Genomic DNA, 21,878 nt, shown 5'->3' on the forward strand with positions numbered 1-21,878 from the left:
TTTTTTTTTTTTTTTTGGTTTTTTGAGACAGGGTCTCACTATGTATGTAGCCCAAGCTGGTCTGCAACTCATAGCATCCTCCTGCTTCAGCCTCCCAAGTGCTGGGATTCTACGCCCGGCACAATAGCCTTTTAATGAGGGTTGTTTGTACTCCTGAGGATTGGGAGCTTGCTGGTCAGTTGATTTAGCGGATACAGTAGCAGTCAGTGACTCTGGCCCCTAACCCGATCCCTAGCCTGGGACTGTCCTTTCCTTTGCCGCTGTCTTCGCCTGTAGTGCAGCCTTAGACTCTGCCCCGTGGCAGGGAGCTGTGTGAGGACCAGGTCACACTGTCTAACACAAAGGATGGCTATACAGGTCATTACCAGGACTTCAGAGAAGCAGTGAAGAAAAGCATGCTCTGCTTCATTCTGAACAAGAAACAAAGGCTGTAAAACCAGAATGAAGAGGTCTAGTTGTCATGTTTTTGGCATTGACAAACCTGGCAGGACAAAATGTGTCTTTCACTTGGTTGTTTGGAACTCGGAACACATTGTCCCATGTTTTTATCATTAATTCAACAAGAAATCGGGGCTTACTGAAAGCCGGGCGCTGGGCACAGGGCCTGTGGCTTCTCCAAAGGAGAAGTTTCTGTGTGAATAACTAACTCAGGATGTGCCTTACAGCTGGCCGGATGAGAGTCCGAGTCCCCTGCTTGCTGGGGTCTGCCGGGCAAAGTCGAGGTCCCCTGCTAGCCCCAGTGCCCTTTCATGCCACTACCCTCAGCCCAGAAATAGCACAGGGCTTGCTGTCGACACAACTGTTGATTCCCTACAAAACCTCATAGCAATCAGAAGTTGTAATACAACCAGTATTCAACAGGGAAAAGGAGACTTGGCCTAGAAAGTTGCACAATTGTAATCACAAGTCATTTTTTTCTAGAGAAATTTTACTTTGTATCCACGCACGTTCACGAGCCTCTCTCCCATCTCTTGCCTGTGATGGGCACTGCTCAGCTCTCCTCCCCACTTGGTGGGGGGCACTTCATTGGGCGCCTCTGACCCTGTAATCCTTGGTGCTCATACCTGATGAAGAGAAGTTGAATATTGTTTTCAGTGGTTCTCAAATGGGACAGCTTTGATTGGCCTAATTTGCATCACATGCTTTTCTGTGGGCCAGTTAACATTGTCAGGGTCTGATGGGAGTATTCCAGTTGGCCGGTGTCCTGGGACGGGGCAGTAAGGTAAGCTTTGTTGAACTGTTAGCTTGAGCAGGAGTATCAGGAAAGGAATGGAGAGAAGGCAGACCCCAGAAAAGGGGCTGGTGGGAGATCAGAAAGCTGTGTCTGCAGTGTGACGGGTTCCCCCTTGGTGTCCATTGTGCTAACCTGGGCGCTGTTTAAAATCACCTCAGAGCTACTTTTGGCCAGTGTCTCTGTGACCTTTTTGGTCCCACTTAGGCTCTTCCCTCTGACTTCTCAGGCAGGGTTTTCCTTTTTGGTCCATGAGAGCAGAGCCTTGGACAAATGGGCCTTCTTGGCTCTTTGGGTGTCCTTTCATAAAACCATTCTTCTGTAACCCTGCCCCATTGTCTGCAGTGACCACCATCCCTGCCCTTGTGAAGGGGCAAGATTGCTCCCCAGAAACCATTTGTTCTCCATGACGTACCCACACCCACCACCCCTAGGTCAGGCAGCCACTCTGGGCTGAGAGATTTTCTGTGGTAATCAGAGAGGAAAGCAGGAGTGTGGCATTGAGGCAGCCGTGGGACAAGGGGAAGAGGGAGGCCAGGGTGGGTGTGTCTGGCAGAGGAGTGGGGGCTTCCCGGGATAGAGCTGTGTGCAGGGGCAGGGAGATTCGCCATTAGGAGGAGGCGAGGAGTTAGTATGACTATAGAAACCCATTTTTGCTCGCGGAAATCTCCTAGGGCCCAGACGCAGGCAGGAGAACTAGAAGCTGAAAAAATGCTTCTGGGGAGCATTAAGTGCAGTGCCCATAAGAAGGACAGGAGAAGAATCTGAGATCGGGCTGAAGTGTGCTGGCTCCTCCTCCTCCACATGTTCCTGCCAAGCTGGCTGCCACTGGCCTCAGAACTGAGGCTCTGGTGGGCACCAGCTGTAGAGCTGAGAAGGATTCGGCCCATTCTGGGTGTGTGCGCATGCCTGTACATGGGTGTGTGCCTGTGCATGTGCATGTTGTCTTGGTACGGACTAAGCCACACACAGCTGCTCAATGTATAGAAGGTGGCAGTGTCATAAGGTCCAAATGCCCCACCTGTGACTGACCCAGACCAGAAATGGAAACCAGATGCAACTGAAGATGTCATCCTTTCTCCACCCACAGAGCCTTCCAGGGTGTACTGTGTAAGAAGGAGATCTGGGCTCCGGAAGAGCACAGGGTGAGGCTGGTATTGCTCCGTTCCTGTACCCTTGGGGCAGTGCATCTGGCCAGCAGTTGCTGTTTTCTCAGCCCTGTGTTTCATTGTTTTGCTTAGTTAAATAAAAAGCTAACGAACACCTCAGACAGAACAGGCTGGGACTCAGCGGTGACTTTTTGGTTGCCAAATAAGTGGCCAGTTTGGTTGGGATGACAGCTTGCATAGCTATGAGGAGGGCGCTTCCTGACAGAAAGCAGTCCAGACTGTGTCTTGGCTTCTAGGCACTGAGAGCAAGGGTGGGCTTGGGTTGTGTGGAGAAGGGAGTTTTGGGGCTGAACAGGTGTGGCAGAAGCGTGAAGAACTCAGCCCAGCTTGGGGGAATAGCATCCTCCGGAAATGGGCCAGGCTGGCTGATGTGCCAGTTGTTCATACAGCCAGGGGTGGAGGAGGGGACACCATGTGGGGACTGCTGGGGGAGAGGGATTATGTGGACAGGCAGGAAGCCAGGCTCAAGGCTCCTCGGGGTCATTAGCATGAGTGCTGGCTTTGGAGAGGGACTTCCAAGGGCTAACAGGAGGATCTGCACACCACCCCTAAGCTTTGCAATGGACTCAGGTGATGGTAGGCATTAGCTGCTGGAGTTCAGTCTCCCAGACCTTCTGTACTCCTGTGCCCCATCAGGCACACTGGTGGTTCCATGGCCTGGGGTACGCCAGCCCAGCGTCTGTTCTGCTGTCCACACACATTTCACCATGGGCAGGGGTCTTGGGCTGCCAGCACGTCAGCATTGGTGGCAGCTGACACTTGGTCCAAGGTGTTCTGGGTTCAGGAGGGTCCTAGAGGAAGCACCAGGCCTGGCAGGGCCGGGCTGAGCCAGGAGTTCTGGGTGGGAGAGCAGATGGGCCTTGGAGTGCCCCAGGACCCCTCAGATGTCCCAAGAACCAGTCTCCCTCCAGTAATCTTGCTATTACTGTTGGATTCTGACACAAGTCACTGGAGCATTGTAGGATGGAAAAGTTGCATGGGATTTCTTGCTTTTTCCATGTCATCTAATAACAAGTCCCCCTTTGAAGTTCCCTGAAACAAAAACATATTAGAGTCAGAGAATTACATGTGAACAAATATGTAAGCCAGTCCTCCCTAATTCCTTTCCAGAATTGCACACTCAGAGACAGAGTTTCTGTAACACAGCCTATTTTTTTTTTAACACAAATTTCTTTTCTTGAGGAAAGCACTGGATTAGAACAGTGTATTATAAGGGACTGAGGGTCTGTTTGCCCATATATTGGAACTGGATAAGTGCTTAAAATAAATGTATAAAATGCTAAAAATAGAACAAGCAAATAACCCTCAGGACATTTTCCCTCAGAGCCTAGGGTGCATGAGTAAGTATATTTAGGTCAGTGCGCAAGCTGCGTCCGGGACAGCTCGATTCACAGTGTGGGTGCTCCCCAAGGTGGAGGTGCTGGGTGGCTTTCTGCCCAGTTTACTTGTTTGTAAGGTAGATTTGATGGGCTGAGGACCATCGTTATAGGACAAATGGTGATTGTCCCGTGACCCTGGGGTATGGGGACACAGGCTGCACGGGCTCCCCTCCCCGCTCCCTCAGCCCCACCTGCCTGGCTCCTGCTCTTCCTCTTCGGTGATCACTTCCTGTTTCCCCTTGGCTTTTGACAGCAAGCTGTACCGGGGCAGACTCTACCCCCAGACCACTACTCCCTGGCACGGCACGGTGAGGGCTTCTGAGATACTAGATGAGGGCTGATTCAGGCCACCAAAATTTTATTAACCAATGCAGGGTGAAATCAAGGAGAGAAAACAGCCCAGCACCCTCATGTTTCAGTGGAAGACAGGAGTCCTGTGGGAACACTCTTGCCAAATTCGATTAAGAACCAAATTGAGCAGATTATCCCCTTTTTTTATGTTATCACTCACTTATCTGGAAGCTGTGGGTGGAGGCAAGAAACTTGCCCTATGGTTGAATAAATGCTGTCACTAGAGACTTCTTCCAGAATCTTCTCCCTAGAGCCATCTTGAGAAGCACCTGCCCAAGACTTGCTTACTTCCTAAGCTGTTTTGACTTGGAGGAAAAGAGGAAGCACCTGGATCTTCCAGGAAGTCTGTAATGATGACACCCTGGGGAAAGGCCTGGTTTCATGGTGGGAATTTGAGAACAAAACAAGCACCTTTCATTACCTACAAGGTCCTTGTAATCGTTCTTCCTTCATCGCATTTGTGTTTGGATAGCTGTCCCCTGGTGCTTGCTTTGTGTTGTTATTGTTGTTGTTGTTTGTTTGTTTGGTTTGGTTTGGGGGCTGATATTACATTTTATTTATTTTTACTTCTTATTGCTATATTTTAGATAAACATAATGATAACAGTCATCTTAGGGGATTTGTACCTGTACATGGTGTATTTGCTTCTTTTCCACCCATTCTTCTCCCCTCCCTCAACTCCTCTTCTCCTTATTTACAAAAAAAGGGGGGTTTCAATTTTTTCCTTTCTTTCTTTTCCTTTCTGCCTCCCCGCTTCTTTGTTCTCCTTCCCAGTTGAACATTTTCTTCCCAATTCCCAATATCTGCTCTACATTTTGGTCCTTATTTCCACTTTCAGTTTCTCTCACCAGAGAAACAATGCAGTACTTAAACGTTTGTCTGATTTATCTCACTTAAGAGTACGGTCTCAAGGTCCATCCATTTAGCTAGAAATGTCTGAAGCTCATCCTTCTTTATGTTAGAATAGTACTTCATTGTATTAAAAAACATCCTTAACCATTTATCAGTTGATGGGCATTTGGGCTGTATGCAAGATTTAGCTATTACAAACTGTGCTGCTGTAAACATGGGTGTGCATATATTGCTGTGATAGGATGCTTTTAATTCTTTCAGGAAGACGTCAAGAAGACATCAAGCTGGGTCATATGGAACCTCCAGTTTTAGTTTTTTATGGAATCTCCACTTTGATTTCCACAGTGGTTGTACCAGTCTACACTCCCACTAAGAGTAGAAAAGGGTTCCTTTTCCACAGTCCTGCCAGCATTTGTTATTGGTTGATTTCTTGATAATAGTCTTTTTTTTTTTTTTTTTTTTTTTTTTTTTTTTGGTACCAGGGATTGAACTCTGGTCCTTGCACTTGCAAGGCAGGTGGTGTCACCACTGAGCTAAATCCCAAGCGCCATAGTAGCCATTCTTTCTGGGGTAAGATGGAATCTCAGCATTGTTTTAATTTGCATCTCTCAAATAACCAGTGATGTTGAACAGTTTTTCATATATTTATTCAGTTTCTACTTCATCTGAGAAGTATCTTCATTTCAGGTGCCCGTTTTTGGATTAGGTCTTTAAATTTGGCAGGTCTGATTTTTTTGAGTTCTTTATTGTCCTTTGTTTTGAGGAACAACTAGCAAGAAATATTTCCTACTCTTGGGTTGTCTCTTGACTCTGTTGGTGGTTTCTTTTGCTGTGCAAAAGCTTTTTAATAAGAGGAGGTCCCAGTCGTTGATTTCAGGACTTTGTTCACAAAGTTTTTGCCTTTACCAGTGTCTGTCTTCCACCAGGTTTAGTGTTTCTGTTTTAATATTTAGATCTTTGATCCACTTCAATTTTAGTTTAGCGCATGGTTGTCTTAGTTACCTTTCTCTCCTTGCTCAGACAAACTATCTGACATCCAAAGTTAAAGGGGAAAAGGGCTGGGGATTTAGCTCAGTGGTTTTGCCACCTGCCTCGCAAGCACAAGGTCCCAAGTTCAATCCCCAGTACCAACAAACAAATAAAGGCGGGGGGGGGGTATTTAGCTCACAGTTTGTAGAGGTTTCAGTCCAGTATTGGCTGGCTTCAAGGAAGGGTGGCACATGGCAGGGGCAACAGTTCATAGTGGCGGAGGATCACAAAACCAAGCACGCAAAGTACTTTGTCTTTCTGCCCCTTTTATCAGACTGTTGGTATTAGACCTGTGCCAAACCAGTCAGTGGACTGATTTACTAATCACACACCCTTAGTCTCAGCATCACACACACTATTCAGCCACCCCTGAAAATGCCCTATGCCTGCCAGAGGCTTTGGGGGGACATCAAGACCCAAACCATAATAGCGATGAATGATAATGGATCTAGTTTTAATCTTCCGTATGTGGAAAGCCAGTTTTCCAGAACCACTTATTAAAGAGGCTGTCTTTCTTCCAGTGAAGGTGTTTGGCTCCTTCATCAAAGATAAGGTGGTTGCTTATGTTTGGAGTTGTTTCTGCATCTTCTACTCTGTTCTATTGATCCTCAGGTCTAGGTTTTTTTGTTGTTGTTTGTTTTGTTTTTTGCCAATTTGTAGTATAATTTCAAGTCAGGGATTGTAATACCCCCTGCCATGCCTTTGTTACCCAGAAATGCCTTTGCTATTCTAGGCCTCTTCTGGTTTCAAATGAATTTTAAAATTGTGTTCTCTAATTCTGTGAGATATGCTTTTGAAATTTTGATCAGGATTGCATTAAGTCTGTATAACAGTTTCAGAAGTATGGCCATTTTCACTGTATTGGTTCTTCCTACCCAAGAACAAGGGATATTTTCCCATTTTCTAATATCCTCTTTGATCTCCTTTTTCAGAGTATTGTTGTTTTCATTGTAAAGGTCTTTTACTTCCTTTGTTAGATTGATTTCCTAGGTATTTCATTATTTTTGGATGCTATTGTGAAAGGTGGTGTTTTCCTTATTTCTCTCAGTTTATTTGTGTACAGGAATGCTATTGATTTTTGAATATTGCTTTTGCATCCAGCTATGCTACTGGATTTGGTTATTAAGCCTAGAAGTCTTTTGGTGGAGTTTTGGGGGTCTTCTATGTAGAGTATCTTGTCATCCACAAATAATGATAATTTAACTTCCTTTCCTATCCTTATTCCTTTTATTTCTTTCTTTGTTTTGTCTCAGCAAGCCAGCCATAGATTACAGCAGAGCAGGGGATAATCCCAGTAAGCTTGCTCTTTTAGTTCCACTGAAGTTCAGACTGGTTTCTGGCTGTGAGGCTGGAGCCCAAATTGTTCACTCTGCAACACTCTGTGTGCCTCCTACAGCCTTGAACTCAGCTCCTTGACCTCCTGCTGACTTGAACTCTGTTCTGCTTTACACTGACACCAGGAGCCACTAGATGGAGTCAGCCCACAGCTGTTCCTAAGTTGTGAGCTCAGTTGGCTCAGAACTACCATCCAGTCACCCTCTGCTGCATGTTGTCTGAACCTGAATAACTCACCAGCTACTTCACTCTGCTGTATCCACTGCTTTATTCTACTGGTGTGTTTCTCAGTGGAGGCCTCTGGTGTGGCCAGTAGTCATTGTTCATCTGCAGGTTCGAATCCCACCTCCTCTGCAGTGAGTCAGGGCTCAGGGAGTAAGCACTATTTGCCACTTCCTTTGCAGCGAGGTCTCTTCACTCTCCTCCTGGGCTTCAGTCCTCACTCCAGATGCTTGCAGATTCCTGTGAATCCACTTCCCTCCTTCTCTTCCTTGCATTGCTATATTCCAGTTCGACTCCACATCTTGGAGGCTGTTTCTCTGCTGTTCATCACTTCTGCATCTTCCCAGAAGTGTGTTTATTTGGAAATGATAAATTCTTCATCTGTAGAGTATCTGTGTTTAGTTGATTTTTATGAGCCACGAGTACACCCAGGGAGGCTGACCACTGACTGTGAGCTTGCACTTGTGGCCAGATGAGCCAGGTACTATTAAAACCTGTGCCCTCACCTCAAGGAAACTGAGGCTCCAGAGGCCATGATGGCTGCTCAGTGTCACTGCCCTGCAGATGTGGGTCGGGTTGGTCCTGGAAATGGTACTGCGCCCAGTCCTCTTCCCTATTGCCCTGAAAGGGCATCCACACATTTTAGGGATCAGTGAATGGAGCCGGTGGGTTGAGAAGCACTTTAGACAGCTGTGTGGACAGGGGCCAAGGTGGCTGCTGCATTTCTGGAAGAAGCAATAGGTATAGGAAGCCCTAGAGGGTGGTCTTTGGGAGATTTGGGGGTCTCCCTTCCGCGAGGAGCTTTGCAGAAAGCCTCTAGTTTGGAGCAGGCTCTGGAGCCTGGCAGCTCCACACACAGGAGGCCATGGCCTTCTGCCCAGTACCCTGTGGAGGGTGACAAGCAGGGTCCCTGGCCAGGGAGGTAAGAGGTGATTCTCACGAACTTCTCCCTACAGAGAGAGTCCCCCCTGTGGTTCTGTTCCTGGTTTCAAAGCCATGCCTTTGGGCCATCACCAGAACTTCATGCTCTGGGCTCCATTGGACCATGTCTCAGGGGCCCAGAATGGTGCCTGGCGTGCTGCTTTCTTCGTGGTTGGTGGCTGAGATTCTCTGGCTTGAAGCAGGACTTGGTTACAGCCACGTTAGTGGCTTTTAGGGTAAAGCTGAGGAAACAGTGAAGGTGAAGTTGCTTTTGTTGGGCATCGATGGTGGACACTGGCCTGCAGAGTCCAACCTGAACCACCTGGCCAAAGCTTTTAAATGTTTATTTTACTTTTTAAACATATTATTTGGAAGAGTGAGCTCTTAATAGGTTTTCTGTACCAAGTTGCTAACTTCTCTTTTCCCCAAAGCTCTTGGAAGTTAAGATGTAAGGAAGTTGAATTAAACTAGTGGCCTAGAACCTTCCCCTCAAATATGAGTTTCCCAGCTTTGAGCAGCAGTATAGTTTTCAAATGTACTTTAACTCTCTATGGCTTGACATTATTTCATTAATGATATTTTCATTACAACTGGTGAATTTCTGACAACTCATTTATTGAAGACAATAGTGAAGGCATTTTTTCAAAAGCAAAGTAAAACCCAGGGGTCTTCAAGTTTCAGTTTTAAATCTGCTTTTTCATCCAGTTAATTTTCACTTTGTCCACTTGGTGTCAGGAATGCCTGAACTACACCACAGGCCTCTGTTTCTTTCTTAAATCAGGCTACTTGTAACTTCAGAGTACTCTTCAACTAAGTGGATCCCAAAGGTTAAAGCATCCGGAATAGTAGGACTCGTCAGCATCCCAGGATGAGCAGTGAATGCAGCTTGCTTCATTCCTTGTGTTTTGGATATAAGCCTCTTGCATCATGCTAAGCACACAGTCTGCTAAAGCACGCCCCGTGGGGTCAGCTGGAACTATGTCCCTTGTGCTGTCCCTACTACTAGGTGATTTAGGTCACAGCAGGGAGCCTGGATGCCTTCCACACATGCTTGTCTGTAGTTTTTAGGTGCACAGAAAGGCAGGACAGGGCCTTTATTTAGCAGGTGGACTCCGCACTGTCCCGTGTTGGTCAGCACAGCACAACCCTGTGCTCTGTCTGACCTCTTGTTCAACGTGAATCGTGCTTGAGAGTGTGGGCTGGTTATTATTGCAAGACAGTTTCAGAAGCAGTTGTGCATATGTGCAAGTACTTAGAGCATGCACTTCACTCTCTGGAAGCCTGCCGGAAAAGTGGTCCTGCCATATGCATTGAAACCTGTTCCCTGGAAGCCGCATAGCTGCTAAGAACCCCATCCCTGCCCCACACATCCGCATAGGATTTTACCCCTCTTCCATTTGCACAGATTTAAGGTTGTGAATCTGCATTGCATTTTTCCAGGGTATCACAGGCTCTTTTGATCTGCACATTCAGATCTTTTGGGTTTCTGGAAAATCCCTTTGTCTTTCATCTTCGTACAGTCTCCTAGTTCTTTCATCAGGGATTAGTTGTCAGTGGTCCCACTTACCCTTTTGTTAGGTCCATTTGCCTGTCTTCTGCGGATTAAATTCTCCCCAGATACTCTCTGTCTTTCTCATCTTACTCAGCTGAACTGCATCTCTCCACTTCCAGCCTTTCCTCTTCTGCTCCACACTTTCTGATTCTGTCTCCCGGCTCCTGGACATCGTTGTTTGGGTCTCCCATCCTCACTGCATGCCCAGTTCTTCGTCACATTGGAGTGGGAAGCCTGTGGAAGGGATTTCCATCTGCTCTTTGAGTTTGTTTTCTCCTCCACTGGCTCTGTTTTTGTCTGCTCTCTTCCTGTCCCTTCTCCCTCCCTCCGTCCCTCCCTCGGGTAACTTCTGGCCTTACCACTTGTCTTGTGCTTCTGTCCTTGAGCCTCTCTGCCCAGACATCCTTTGCTGAGACAGGGCCTCTCTTTACTCCCTTTCGGGCATCCTGCTGGTCAGGCTTGTTCATGCTGGTGGGGCTGCGGGCAGATCACCGTGGCTGACCAGGGTAGTGTTTCCCTCATTTGGAAGTGGACCTGGGCTGTTGGGCGCTGGCGCCACTGCACCTCCTGTGGTGGAGATGCCCTCACGGTGGACGCCCTGGCCGGAGGGTTGGACCAGTCACCTGGGTTTTCATTGGTGCCTTTGCTGCTGCTCACCTCAGGCTGCTTCCCTGTGCACTTAGGGGTGAAGGAATTTGGGGGTGTTGAGGCTTTGGGTGAAAGGAGGACCCAGGGCTCGTTGCCCTCCTCTGCCCAGTGGGAAGTGAAGGTCCCTTGCTCCGGTGCCAGCCTTTCCAGGGCCACCACACAGCCGTGCTCCTTTCCTGTTCCCCTTCTGCCCCTCCAGGCCCTGTTCTGTTGGGAAAGGAGGAAAGGATGGTGGCCTTCCCATGTGCCGTCCTAACCTGGCCTCAGACTTCCTGCCCTTCCTGTCCTCCTGTTCTTTTCCTTGGGTCTGGATAAGGGAAGTCCTTGGCAGTTCTCCCTTCACAGCTGTTTGTGAGTGTCCCAGCCAGAGACACGGTCCTTACTCACTGTTAGGACATTATTAGCAGAGTGACTTTTGATTTCCCAGTGTAAGTTGTTAAAAGAAAATAGCCAGAGAAATAAAATCTGACCCTTTTACATTATGTAAAGTAATAATATTACCAATAAAACATTTTACCCAGTGTAAAAATAATACATAATCCAAAATTCCTTTTAAATGTCATAATACAAAAGTTTTCCAAAGCCTTAATGGTCTTAAATTACTGACTGTAGTTTTTTTGGTCAGTGTTTAAAAAGCCAAATAAGTGGGAGGGAAGTTGGCACGTTTACAATTAAGTTTGTTTCATGTTCTCTCGGGGAGAAACAATAAAGGTTCATAGCCTTTTTCCATGCACCCACTTAAATAATCGGGAGAAAATAACATTTACAGATTTGCTGTCTGTGTAATCATGGTGCTGAGCAACGAGGAAGATTTCTGGGGAATTTTCAAAGGTCTGCATGGAAGAAACCAAACCATGGCCAGAGCAGACCGTGCTTGTCTTCTGCACTCTCCTCCTTGTCCCAGTGCAGAACCAGCAGCACTGGCAGAGGATCCAAGGCTAAACTGCGGCCTGGCCTGTTGGCGTACGACCGTCAGCCCATCCCTGGGAGACTGAGGCAGAAGGGTCGCTCGCCAGTTTTAGCCCAGCTGAGGCAGCGACTCAGTCTCAAAATAAAAATGTAAAAAGGAGAGCTGTGGCCAGAGCTCAGCAGGACAGCCCTAGGTTCAGTCCCTGGGGCTCTCCGTCTCCTGGCCAGGCAACCGACAACACCTCTTCCCATTTCTCGCGGGGAAGGAGATACTGTGCTCACAGCACAGAGTGGCTTTTGTGTTTCTTGTGCTGGGTGGTTCTGAAGCTGCAGCATCTGTGGTGAGGTGGAACCAGAACTACTGCCTTTGAGTCCCCCTACTGCAGCTGCTGCCAGGTGGCGGCTTTGCCAGCAGAGCTTGGCCTGGTCATCGGGCATCTCCAGTGGCGTTTGTGTCCCAGGGTGTCGTGAGGGAGGATGGAGGTAGAGGGAGAAGAGGGCCGCGGCATCTCCTGCGAGGGTCGGAATCCTGACTGTCATGGCCGCCGCCTTCTGTTGTCTGGGGAACTGCTGATGACACGTTAATGGCTTTCAGTGCAGTTAGCGAAAATGATGAAACAGACATGGCAAACGTCTGTGGCTGTGTTTACTCCCAGCAGATCTTTTGCGCAGTAGGAAAATTTAGTTTGCTCTTTTTTTTTTTCTGCTTGAAGCAGAGCTGGCCCAGTAGATGAGATGCTCCCTGCGCCCCTTTCGGTGTGGGCTCGCTTGGCTGTGCCAGGGGTGACAGCACTGCACAGGGCTCCTTCCTGCCTTAGCACAAGTTACTGGGAGGACCCAGTGACCCAGCTTCCTCCAGCATCCTGGGTTCAGAAGTGGCTGGCAGCCCACGAGGCTCAAAAGAGTGACCTTGGAATTGGCTGAAATCCAGGGACGGGGAGAGAGTGTAAAAAGCATTAAGATGTGTTTTGTCCATGTCCCAGCTTCCCACGATGAAGGTGATCGTTGTGTTCTCCGAGCATGAACTGCAGTAACAGTGGAAAAAGAATTGGCTATGGCCAGATGGTGCAGGAACACTTTTAAGACTTTAGAAAAGATGTCTTTACACCTGCCCCCTTTTCTTCCTGATGTGCAAGTCAAGCACAGAACATGGCTGCTGTGTGTCTTGGCCACAGTAGGGCTCAGCACTCACACCCTTGTGGCTACCAGGGGGAAGTAAGATGCCAGCTCACTGGCACATCAGGCACACCAGGCAGGGGCCCAGGCTCCCGGGTTTGCTGGGAGCTGATGACTTGCCATTGCACTGAGCTCGGGGCCAACACTTTCTCAAGCGAAGTCTGGCAGGAAGCTGCTCCTGTGTGTGCTGAGTCTGGCACGCAGGTGAGTGTGCTCAGAGAAACTCTGTCTAGCGTGTCAGGTCCAGCCTTGCACTGAGCGGTCCATGTGCCCCGGCCCTTGGTGGAGCTTGGAGGGGGTGGTGGGAGCCAGGGCGGGACACTGTCCCTGTCTCCTAGAGGTTTTGTCAGAGCTGCAGGGTCCTACACTGCTCTGGTGGGGCTCAGCGGTGCCCAGCCCAGTTCCCTGGGTGGTCAGCGGTGCCGGGGCTCTGCAGCTCCGGACTGCTCCCCTGCCGACACCTGTGCCAGGTGCACGGGCAGGTGTGTATCAGTGGTGCCCATGACGGGGGTCGGACATGGGGAGACTAAGGGACTTTTTGGAAATAAAGTAGCCCTGGCACCATTTGTATCCCATAATAATCGGCAGGCGAAGATCTGGGCATCATGTTCTGTAACCTTCGCAGCAGTAGCCGTGGACAGGGCTCTGTGATACCAGTTGGGAATGCAGGGCTGGAAAATGGACAGCAGGAAAATAATTGCTTGTTATGTCCTCTAAATTTTAGGTAGGAAAAAGGATCCAGTGACTGGAATAAGACAGCAGATTTGAATTTGAAAGGCAGGTTGAACATTCCAGGTGTGAAAATATGTAACTAAAATCCAGAACGTTTTGAGAACCCACATAATCCTGCAAGTTTATAATTTGGGAGCATTCTGGATTTTCAGAATATGGATCCTCAACTGGAGAAGTCTATGCAGATTTTCCCAAACCAGAAAAACAAATATCTCTGGTCCGCAGAATTTCTGTCAGGGTCACCAATGAGGTCCATCTCGCCAGCGAAGCCTCAGCCTGGGGTTTTTTCCTTTATGTTTGAAGTGGCTCAAGGAAGCTGGAAAAGACACATTGCAGAAGTTCCTTTGCTCACCTTGTCTGTGGGGTTGGGGCCTGCCATCCTCTTGCTGCAAAGCCCGCAGCTCAGGAGCACCCCGCTTACTGTCCTCTGCTGCTGGCTGGATTTCATCTAACTAGGAAGGCTTTGGGTTGATGACAGATAACTATTTGCTTTTCATTTACTGATGCTCATGAAATACCAGAGAAACCCAACAAACCAGTTGCTGTGTGTAGTGTTTAGAACCACAAGACCCTGAAGAGAAGTCATAATTACCTGCGTGCCTCCAAGTGGGGAGCACAGTGATCTACCTGAGGGTCCTTCCCGGTGGAGAGACCAGGAGAGCCGGCTGCATTCCTAGGACCTTTCCCACCTGCAGGATTAGCATTCGGCTCCCTGGAAGCATCACTCCTGGGTGACTCCGCCAAACATGTCAGAGGACATGAATGAGAGAGTAGCTGTGCGGTTCCCTCAGGTAGGGGCCCGCCTAGGAGAGCAGGGTGCTAGTCCCTGCTGGTCTGGCTCCCCAGGGAGGCAGAAGGCCTGGGACAGCCCAGGCTGCTGATTCTGCAGGGAGCTTGGGCGGCCCCTGGGACAGGCTCCATTTCTCCCCCTTGTTTTACGGGAGACCCAGTCTGGTGAGAGCGTAGGTGTGAAACCAGGATGCCCGGGACAAGATGGCCAAGTCTCCCGAGAGGCTCATCTGACCCCAGAGTCTGGTCCCGTGCTCAGGGCCTTCATGTGCGCTGGTAACAAGATGCAAGCCGCCCGAGAGGCTCATCTGACCCCAGAGTCTGGTCCCGTGCTCAGGGCCTTCATGTGCGCTGGTCCAGGATAGGAGGGCAGACCAGGAGTAAGTGTGGGTGCAGGCTTAGAGCCACATCATGAGGGGTCCTCTGGTCTGGACCGCACTGGGTGGCGGTGACCCTATTGAGCATAGGCGCAGGGCAGGCAGTTTGTGCAGAAGAGCAGCTGAGAACTGCAGGTGGAATTGCTGACTGGCCACGGTGGTGGTATTTTCAGGTGTGCTGCGGTGAGGATGAGTTGGGGAGGGCCTGAGCAGGGATGGGGGCCCCTGTGTGCCCCTGCAGGGTCCTCGGGGTGTTTATTAACACAGGAACACAAGCCCTGCTTATTTCCACCATTTTCTGGACAGGAAACTGAGGCACGGGCGGTTCGGCAGCTCTCTGGAGTTCTCTGGGTAGTCAAGGCGGGATGGGGCGGGATTGGAACCTGGGGCTGACACTGCCCACTGATTGCCTACATGAGCAAGTTGGTGTGAATGACGTGCCCCCATCCAGGTCCTCCCTGCCCACTGCCAAGGGCACCGCTGTCTCCCCTTGGGACTTCGTTGGGGGCCGGGCAGAGCTTTCCCTGGCACCAGCAGTGGAGTGCACACAGTGCACGCTCCCTGAGGAAGGACACATGCGTGGGGCTGGTGTGGGCATCAGGGGTCTGATTCAGCCGTCCAGGTGGGTGCCCCTGTCCTGGAGCCCAGTGCCCAGTCAGCCTGCCATGCTGACGCCAGGGCCAGGGATGTGGACGGGTGTGGCACTCGTATGTGTGTGTGAGTTACGTGGTCACGCTCGGGGTCCACACAGGAAGATAGTAACCTGTTGGCAGGTCCTGTTAGTCCACTAGGCTGCAGGAAGACACCACATGCTGGATGGCTTGGTCGAGACAGTCACAGAAGTCCAGGGTCCATGTGTAGTAGCAGGGTTGGTTCCTCCTGCCACAGAGAGACTGTCCCCTGCCTCCCCAGTCCTGTCAGTTTCCCGGCCTTCGGGTGTTGCAGATCTCTGCCCTCATCTTCACGTGACACATGGTGTGCATGCGTCCGTGTCCCTGTCCATGTTTCCCACATTAGTTACACCCACAGGGGCCTTATTCGCAAAGGAATGTCACTCACATCCAAGGCAGCCAGCCTACAGCGGCAGTGTGAGCCTGGGGAGGGACAGAGGTCGCCATGGACGAGAGGGAGTGGGGGCCCCCGTGAGGTCAGGTCGTTCCCTCCGGTCAGCGTGAGGAGCCCGTGCGTGTGCAGGTTTTCTCTATAGCTTCTGAGGCACCAAAGGAAGGCCTTCCTCAGTTTCCCCTAACTGCTAGAGTGAGTCTGCTGCAGAAGGAGGTGGGCACAGTGACGCCCAGGCCGGCCCCACCCCAGCCCAGTCCTGAAGGTGTGGGAACACCTTCGAAATGCGCAGCCAGCTCGAGCCCGAGTGTCTTCCTGGACCTCAGAGCGCATGGCTTCCTGTGGCTTCACAGTGACATCATCCACCTCGTTAGAAGCTGGAGAGTGCAGGAGAGGTGTTCAAACCGGTGCCTGCTTTATAGTTGCTGTCCCAGGACCCTGACGAGATTGAGTAATCAGATGTCAGCCGTCCGGGTGCAAAAGAAAAGGCCTTCCCAGTGTCAAGAGTGGCACATTGGCTTTTGAGATGTTATTTTTCTTAAAAAGTTGAATTCCGTTCATCTTCTCCCAAAGTGACAAGTTCCCGGCATCTTTTTAAAAAGTTAAGAATAGGAAGATCATGTTGATGGATGTCTGGACTTCACATTTTTCTCCCATGAGCAGTTCTGTTACATATTAGGCCTCCTCTCTTATAAACCAAGCCATGGCCCTCTGCAGAACTTGTGAGCAGGAACGCTGGTGGCACTGTCAGGGGCTGCCGTGGGCTGGGCACTGTTCAGAGGGCTTTGTGTGAATACCTCACTGCTTGCCCTTGGGGTGCCACTGTCATTTTACAGTTGGGGACACTGAGGTGGTGAGAGAGGGAATAGGTAGGATGAGGCCACTGCTGGTGCCGGCCAGCCCCAGGGTTCAGAGCTGGTTCAGTGTCGGAACCTGTGGGCATGACAGTCTCTGGCTGTCTCACTTGATGGATGTCAGATGCAGGGGAGGGGTGTCATCCCCTTTGTACCCAGCATGGGGACCTGGCGTCCCCTTTTATTTCTCCTACCAGAAGTACAGGTACCTCGTCTGGCAGGAGTGAAGTGTCCTAGCTGTCCTGCTGTGTCCCCCTCTGCCTTTCCGCCTGACCCTGTTCTGTGACCTCACCCCTCTTCCCAGTGACGGGGCCACCAACCCGAGAGTGAATCTGTTTCATTGTAACACTGGAGGGTTTGTGTTTTATGATTCAGCAGACCAGTACTCAACAAAGCAAGCTTGGTTCCCTGTTGCAGAGTAGGCATGAGCGTGAGTGGCTCTGCGTGAGCATGTGTGAGTGCGTGGTGGTGGTGTGTGTGTGCTAGCTGGCCCGTGCTAGCCAGCCCTTCCGGAGCGCCCTGGACACTACCTTGGGACTCCTGTATCTCAGGCAGTAAATTCTGTGTTCTTGAGAGGATGGTACTGGCCCAGTACCACCTTAGGCAGCTTTGGGGAGCAGGGGGCCCCATGCACAGCCCCTGGCAGTGTTGTTCCCTGAGTTGTTACTTGGAGTTTTTGGTGGGTTCTGCAAAGTGCCTGCCCAAGCAGTGGGACATGAGAGCCAGGAATGGACAGACGTGAGGGGACCGAGACTCCCGGGAGGGTGACCTGGAGCAGACCCGGAGCCAGAGGCCTGAGGGAGCTTTGTCTGTGCCCAGCGTCTGGGATTGGCCTGCCCCTCACCTCTCTTCATCCCCACAGTCCAGCAGGGCCCCTGGTGGTTCTCACCAACCCAGCGTGGCCACTTACGCCTTTCCGTCAGCCGCTGCACCGCTGTCCCGGCCAGTAGCTCTGTCTAACACCGTGTCTAGTCGGCACCCTCCCCTAACCGTGCCCGTGCCGCGGGGCCCCCGCTCATGGTGTCTGTGTCTTCCCCGCAGGACTGGGTTTCCCTTGAGGAGAATACAGGTTCTGAGCCTACGTTGTGGGCTAGGGAGCCATTGGGTGCAGAAAATTTGTCTCCGATTCGTGAACCCAGCGAGAGCACGGCAGTGTCAGTGTGCTGTGTTCCCGCCAGTGAGGGCTTCAAACCGACATATAAAGGCTGTGCGAAAACTCTGTGCTTCTCCAGCCAGGAGTGCCGGCCTTGTCCCCAGAAGCGAGCACAGGCTCTGCGAATCGCATTTCACCACCCCAAGCTCAGTTGCTCTCAAATTCAGGAGACATAGCAAATCACTCCCGCGTGCCCAGTCAGTGGCCCCCAGGGTGGCCACCTAAGGTATATTTTTCCACAAGCGAAGCCCATGTCTGTCTGCCCTCCACCCACCCTGTTTTTCCTCCATAACCAGGTGTTTTGTGTGTGGCAGGTGGCAGGTTCAAGAAGGAGATCGTAGTGGATGGACAGAGCTATCTGCTGCTGATCAGAGATGAAGGGGGCCCCCCGGAGGCACAGGTGAGTACTGCATGCTGGTCAGCCTTTCTCTAAGGCTCTGTGGACGCCTTGGCTGGTTTTTCTTTCTTTTAAGAAGGAAAGAAAAACCGAGTTTGCACTGATTTGAAAACTCCATTGAAATAGCATCTAGAATTTTTTGTGTGTTTTTGTTTGTTTCTTCCCTTTAATTGGCCTGATCTGTGCAGAAGGAAGATGGTCTGCTGCGTGGCATTTGGACTCTGACCTTCCTTCTGCTCCTGTGGCTGGTGGGGCCTGGCATCCCTGTGAGCCTGCTGCCCTCCTCAGCAGATTTGCCTCCACAGAAAACAAGCTGGCGACAGACCGAGCTTTCTTTGAAAATTCCTAGAAAGAGCCAGGCATGCTGGTGCACACCTGTAATCCCAGCTCTCTGGGAGGCTGAGGCAGGAGAATCATCAGTTTGAGTCCTGCCTGAGCAGGAGATCCTTTCTCAAAGTAAAGGACTGGGGATGCAGCTCAGCACAAAGGCCTCTGCTCAGTCCCCAGTCTGCATGAATGAATGAAAGAGAGAGACAGACAGAGAAAGAGAGATTTCTAGAAAGATGAACATCCTGGAAATAACACGAGAGTGTGGGAAACTTTCTGTCTACTCATCCAACTTACTATTTTACTTGCATCATGATTTCCTGACTACATGCAGACTGGGTTCTGCCCGCCTTGGCCTTCACCCTCAGCACCTCTTCTGTGTGAGGTGGGAAACATGAGGGCGTCCCCATGGGGGTGCAGAGGGTTCCATGCTCTGTGCACTGGGAGGCCACGCGGATACTCCATGTGGTCGCTGTGTTCCCCGGCTGTACCCACTCATGGTCAGAGAAGCCCATGTCCCTTAGGGACACTGTCCAGTGACGCTCTGAGCTGCCGGCGTAACGAGGTGCAGCGTGACCTCAGGCCGAGCTGGAGCGTTTCCTTCCTCTCACGGATGGGGTGGCACACTCGCCTGTGACATGGAAGACACGGGAGCTGCCTAGCAAGTGGAGAGCCGGGTGCCGGGCAGTGCCACTGCGCGTTCGGGCCTCACAGTGGCGACCAAGTCCTCTGCCCCAGGAAGGGCTCTTGGTCAGGCTCCCCGAGGCAGCCGGTGAAACTGAGGTTGCCTGGCTCGACATCCACCTTCCCCAGGACGTGCAACTTCTGGAGCCGATGGGGAGCACTGTGGGAGATGGGGCCTTAGCAGGGCATGACAGGAACGGCAGGAGAGCCTGCGGAAGCACCACTCTAGAGCCCTGCAGTGCCATCCGCAGGGCCCAAGGCCAGGACACAGATCCCCTGTGCTGCTTGGGTCAGGCCTGACCGTGACTGGGAGTCCTCTGCTCAGAGCAGCCTTGGGGCCCTGGGGACAGGAACACTCAGAGGGATGCAGAGCCATGGCTCTGCGAGGCACAGTTGCCTGTAGTGTTAACCCAGCCGTGAATGTTACTGGGCTTCCTCTTTATGTAGACACTCTGGGCGTGCTGGGGCGTCGTTCTGTGACCGAGCATGTGCTTAGCATTTGTGAGGCCGTGGGTTCTACCCCCAGCTTCAAAAAATAAAAACCTACCTTTGCGTGCTGTTATCTAAGCCAGTTACTTGGTGTTTCCGCAGCCCCCACAAACCAGCGGACAGAACCCAGGTGTGGTGTCACAAGCAGAATTTTGTCTCTGAGGAAGATCTTTTCTCTGATAACCACAGCAACATACATCTCTTTCTGCATAGCTTAAAACGCCCAGTACGTGTAATAGAATATGATGAGGTGACAGTTTTCTTCCTTTCGGCCACTATAATTATTCAGGCCTTGGAGGAAGAGAGAAACAGTCCAGGTCTGCGGCAGACAGCCCCCGTTTGTTCCTCTCCTTCCTTCTGGGGAGCGCCTGGGCTGCCTCCTGTCACCCTGAGACCAGCCTGTAGGCAGGTGGGGAAGCTGGCACCCCAAGACCTTGCCCCAGGGTCACGGGGGAGAGGGGCAGGATCTGCCTGCACCCGTCTAGCTCTGGAGCAGAGCTGGGACCCTCAGGTTTCTGCACCGTCTGACCGTGAGGAGTGCTGACTCATTTTCCCCGAGGGCAGCCCCTGCTTCTCTAGTACACTCCTTCCAGGGTACTCAGCCTCACCCTCTCCCCTCTCTCCACAGTTTGCCATGTGGGTGGACGCTGTCATATTCGTCTTCAGCCTGGAGGATGAGATCAGCTTCCAGACCGTCTACCACTACTACAGTCGAATGGCCAACTACCGGAACACCAGCGAGGTCCCTCTCGTGCTGGTGGGGACCCAGGGTGAGTGGCCTCTGGGATGGGGCTTCTGCCGGGCAGGCCAACGCACGTGCGCGACTCCGCTGAGGCCTCTGGTTCAGCAGTGAGGACCCGTGCAGCCAGCTCACCTGCTGTTTCTTAATTCACTTCCCTGGAAGAACAGCCTAGCAGCTTTGAAGCAAAACACAACACACAGACGGGCGCAGACACATGCGAGAGCAGATAGGCATATAGGCACGGCTCTGTTTGTCATTGTCTTGTGATTTCACTGTTCGCCTAGTAGGTTTTCAGCATGTGTCGCACTGGGCACGGTTCTTGTTTTCCTCCCCAGTGCTTAAGGTTGGTGTCTTAGGAAAATGGCCTCACACAGAATTGGGCCCAGTGCCCTTGTTTCTGATCCTGGGGTCCTGGGTGCGCTGCTCTTTACCATTGAATTCTCTCTCTCTCTTTTTCATCACTGAACTCTGACTAAAGTGTCACATAGATCATTTCTAAATATTAGAGTCACATTTTAAGACAGCTTTGCGTTTTTTGTTTCTGTTATTAGTACATTTTTGCCACAAATAATGAAGATATTGATGCTGGTGGTTGAGGACATGTACATAGTGCATCTTAATCCTTTTTATTTCTCCTTTCCCTCCCCTCTCCCATCATCCCTAGATCCCCATCCATCCCCAGAAAGATGGATTTGTCAGAAAAAGGGGCAGCTTAAAGAATCGTGTCAAGAAAAATTGCATCACCCCCTCATCTTTGTTGTCGTTGCTGATGCGCTGCTCTTGGCCCTGGCTTTAGGGTTTGCAGATCTGCGGTGCCCTCGGTGCCCTCGGTGCCCAGTGTTGCACCCTCCGGTTAGCAGGTTGGGCATGGAGCCCTGGGAATCCAGTGCTAGCTGTGCCCCGGGCTCTCATGACTGAAGGGTCAGGCAGGGTTAGGTAAAGTGGGAGAGCAAGGTCTTTGTGCCTGCAGAGCCCTCTACTGGTCACCAGGAGACAAGGTCATTCAGTTCAGCCTATTATAGGCTCCAAATCTGAAGTTTCAGACAACTTTTTAAAAAAATCATCCATGGGTCCTGGGATTTAGCTCAGTGATTCAGTGGCCAGCCTTGCAAGTGCAAGGACCCAAGTTCATTCCCCGGTACCAAAGAAAAAAAATCATCCATGCTAAAGACACACAGGTCTTTTTCTTATTATTCTGTAAGCAATATCAGATAACAGTTCTTAGCATTTGGGCTGTATTAAGAGTCAAAAATAATGCAGAGGTGGATTAGGGTATATTGGAGACACACAAGGTTATATGCAGACTCTTTGCCATTTTCTGTGAGGACTGGAGCAGCCATGGATCTTGTTATCCAAGGAGTCCTGGACCCATCCCCTATGGACACCAAGTGAAAGCACTGGCATATTTGAGGTGCTGGCCTGGAAATTCATCATGAGTATTTTTTTTTTTTTTTTTTTTTTTTTTTTGGGGGTTTTTTTTTTTTTTTTTTTTTTTTTT

At 50.6% G+C, this 21,878-nt stretch overlaps 1 protein-coding gene across 8 annotated transcripts in view; it reads left to right on the forward strand.

Moving 5' to 3' along the window:
• Window positions 1–21,878, forward strand: part of Agap1 (ArfGAP with GTPase domain, ankyrin repeat and PH domain 1) — a 468,989-nt gene that overhangs the window by 170,034 nt on the left and 277,077 nt on the right. For all 8 annotated transcript variants that reach the window (XM_033764720.1, XM_033764715.1, XM_033764721.1 and 5 more), the window contains 2 exons: window positions 18,056–18,141; window positions 20,267–20,408. In XM_033764720.1, coding sequence (XP_033620611.1) covers window positions 18,056–18,141; window positions 20,267–20,408 — 228 coding nt within the window. The remainder of the gene's footprint in view (window positions 1–18,055; window positions 18,142–20,266; window positions 20,409–21,878) is intronic.

Source organism: Fukomys damarensis, unplaced genomic scaffold (genome assembly GCF_012274545.1).
Source record: "Fukomys damarensis isolate Sample0158 unplaced genomic scaffold, DMR_v1.0_HiC HiC_scaffold_16, whole genome shotgun sequence".
Classification (NCBI taxonomy): domain Eukaryota; kingdom Metazoa; phylum Chordata; class Mammalia; order Rodentia; family Bathyergidae; genus Fukomys; species Fukomys damarensis.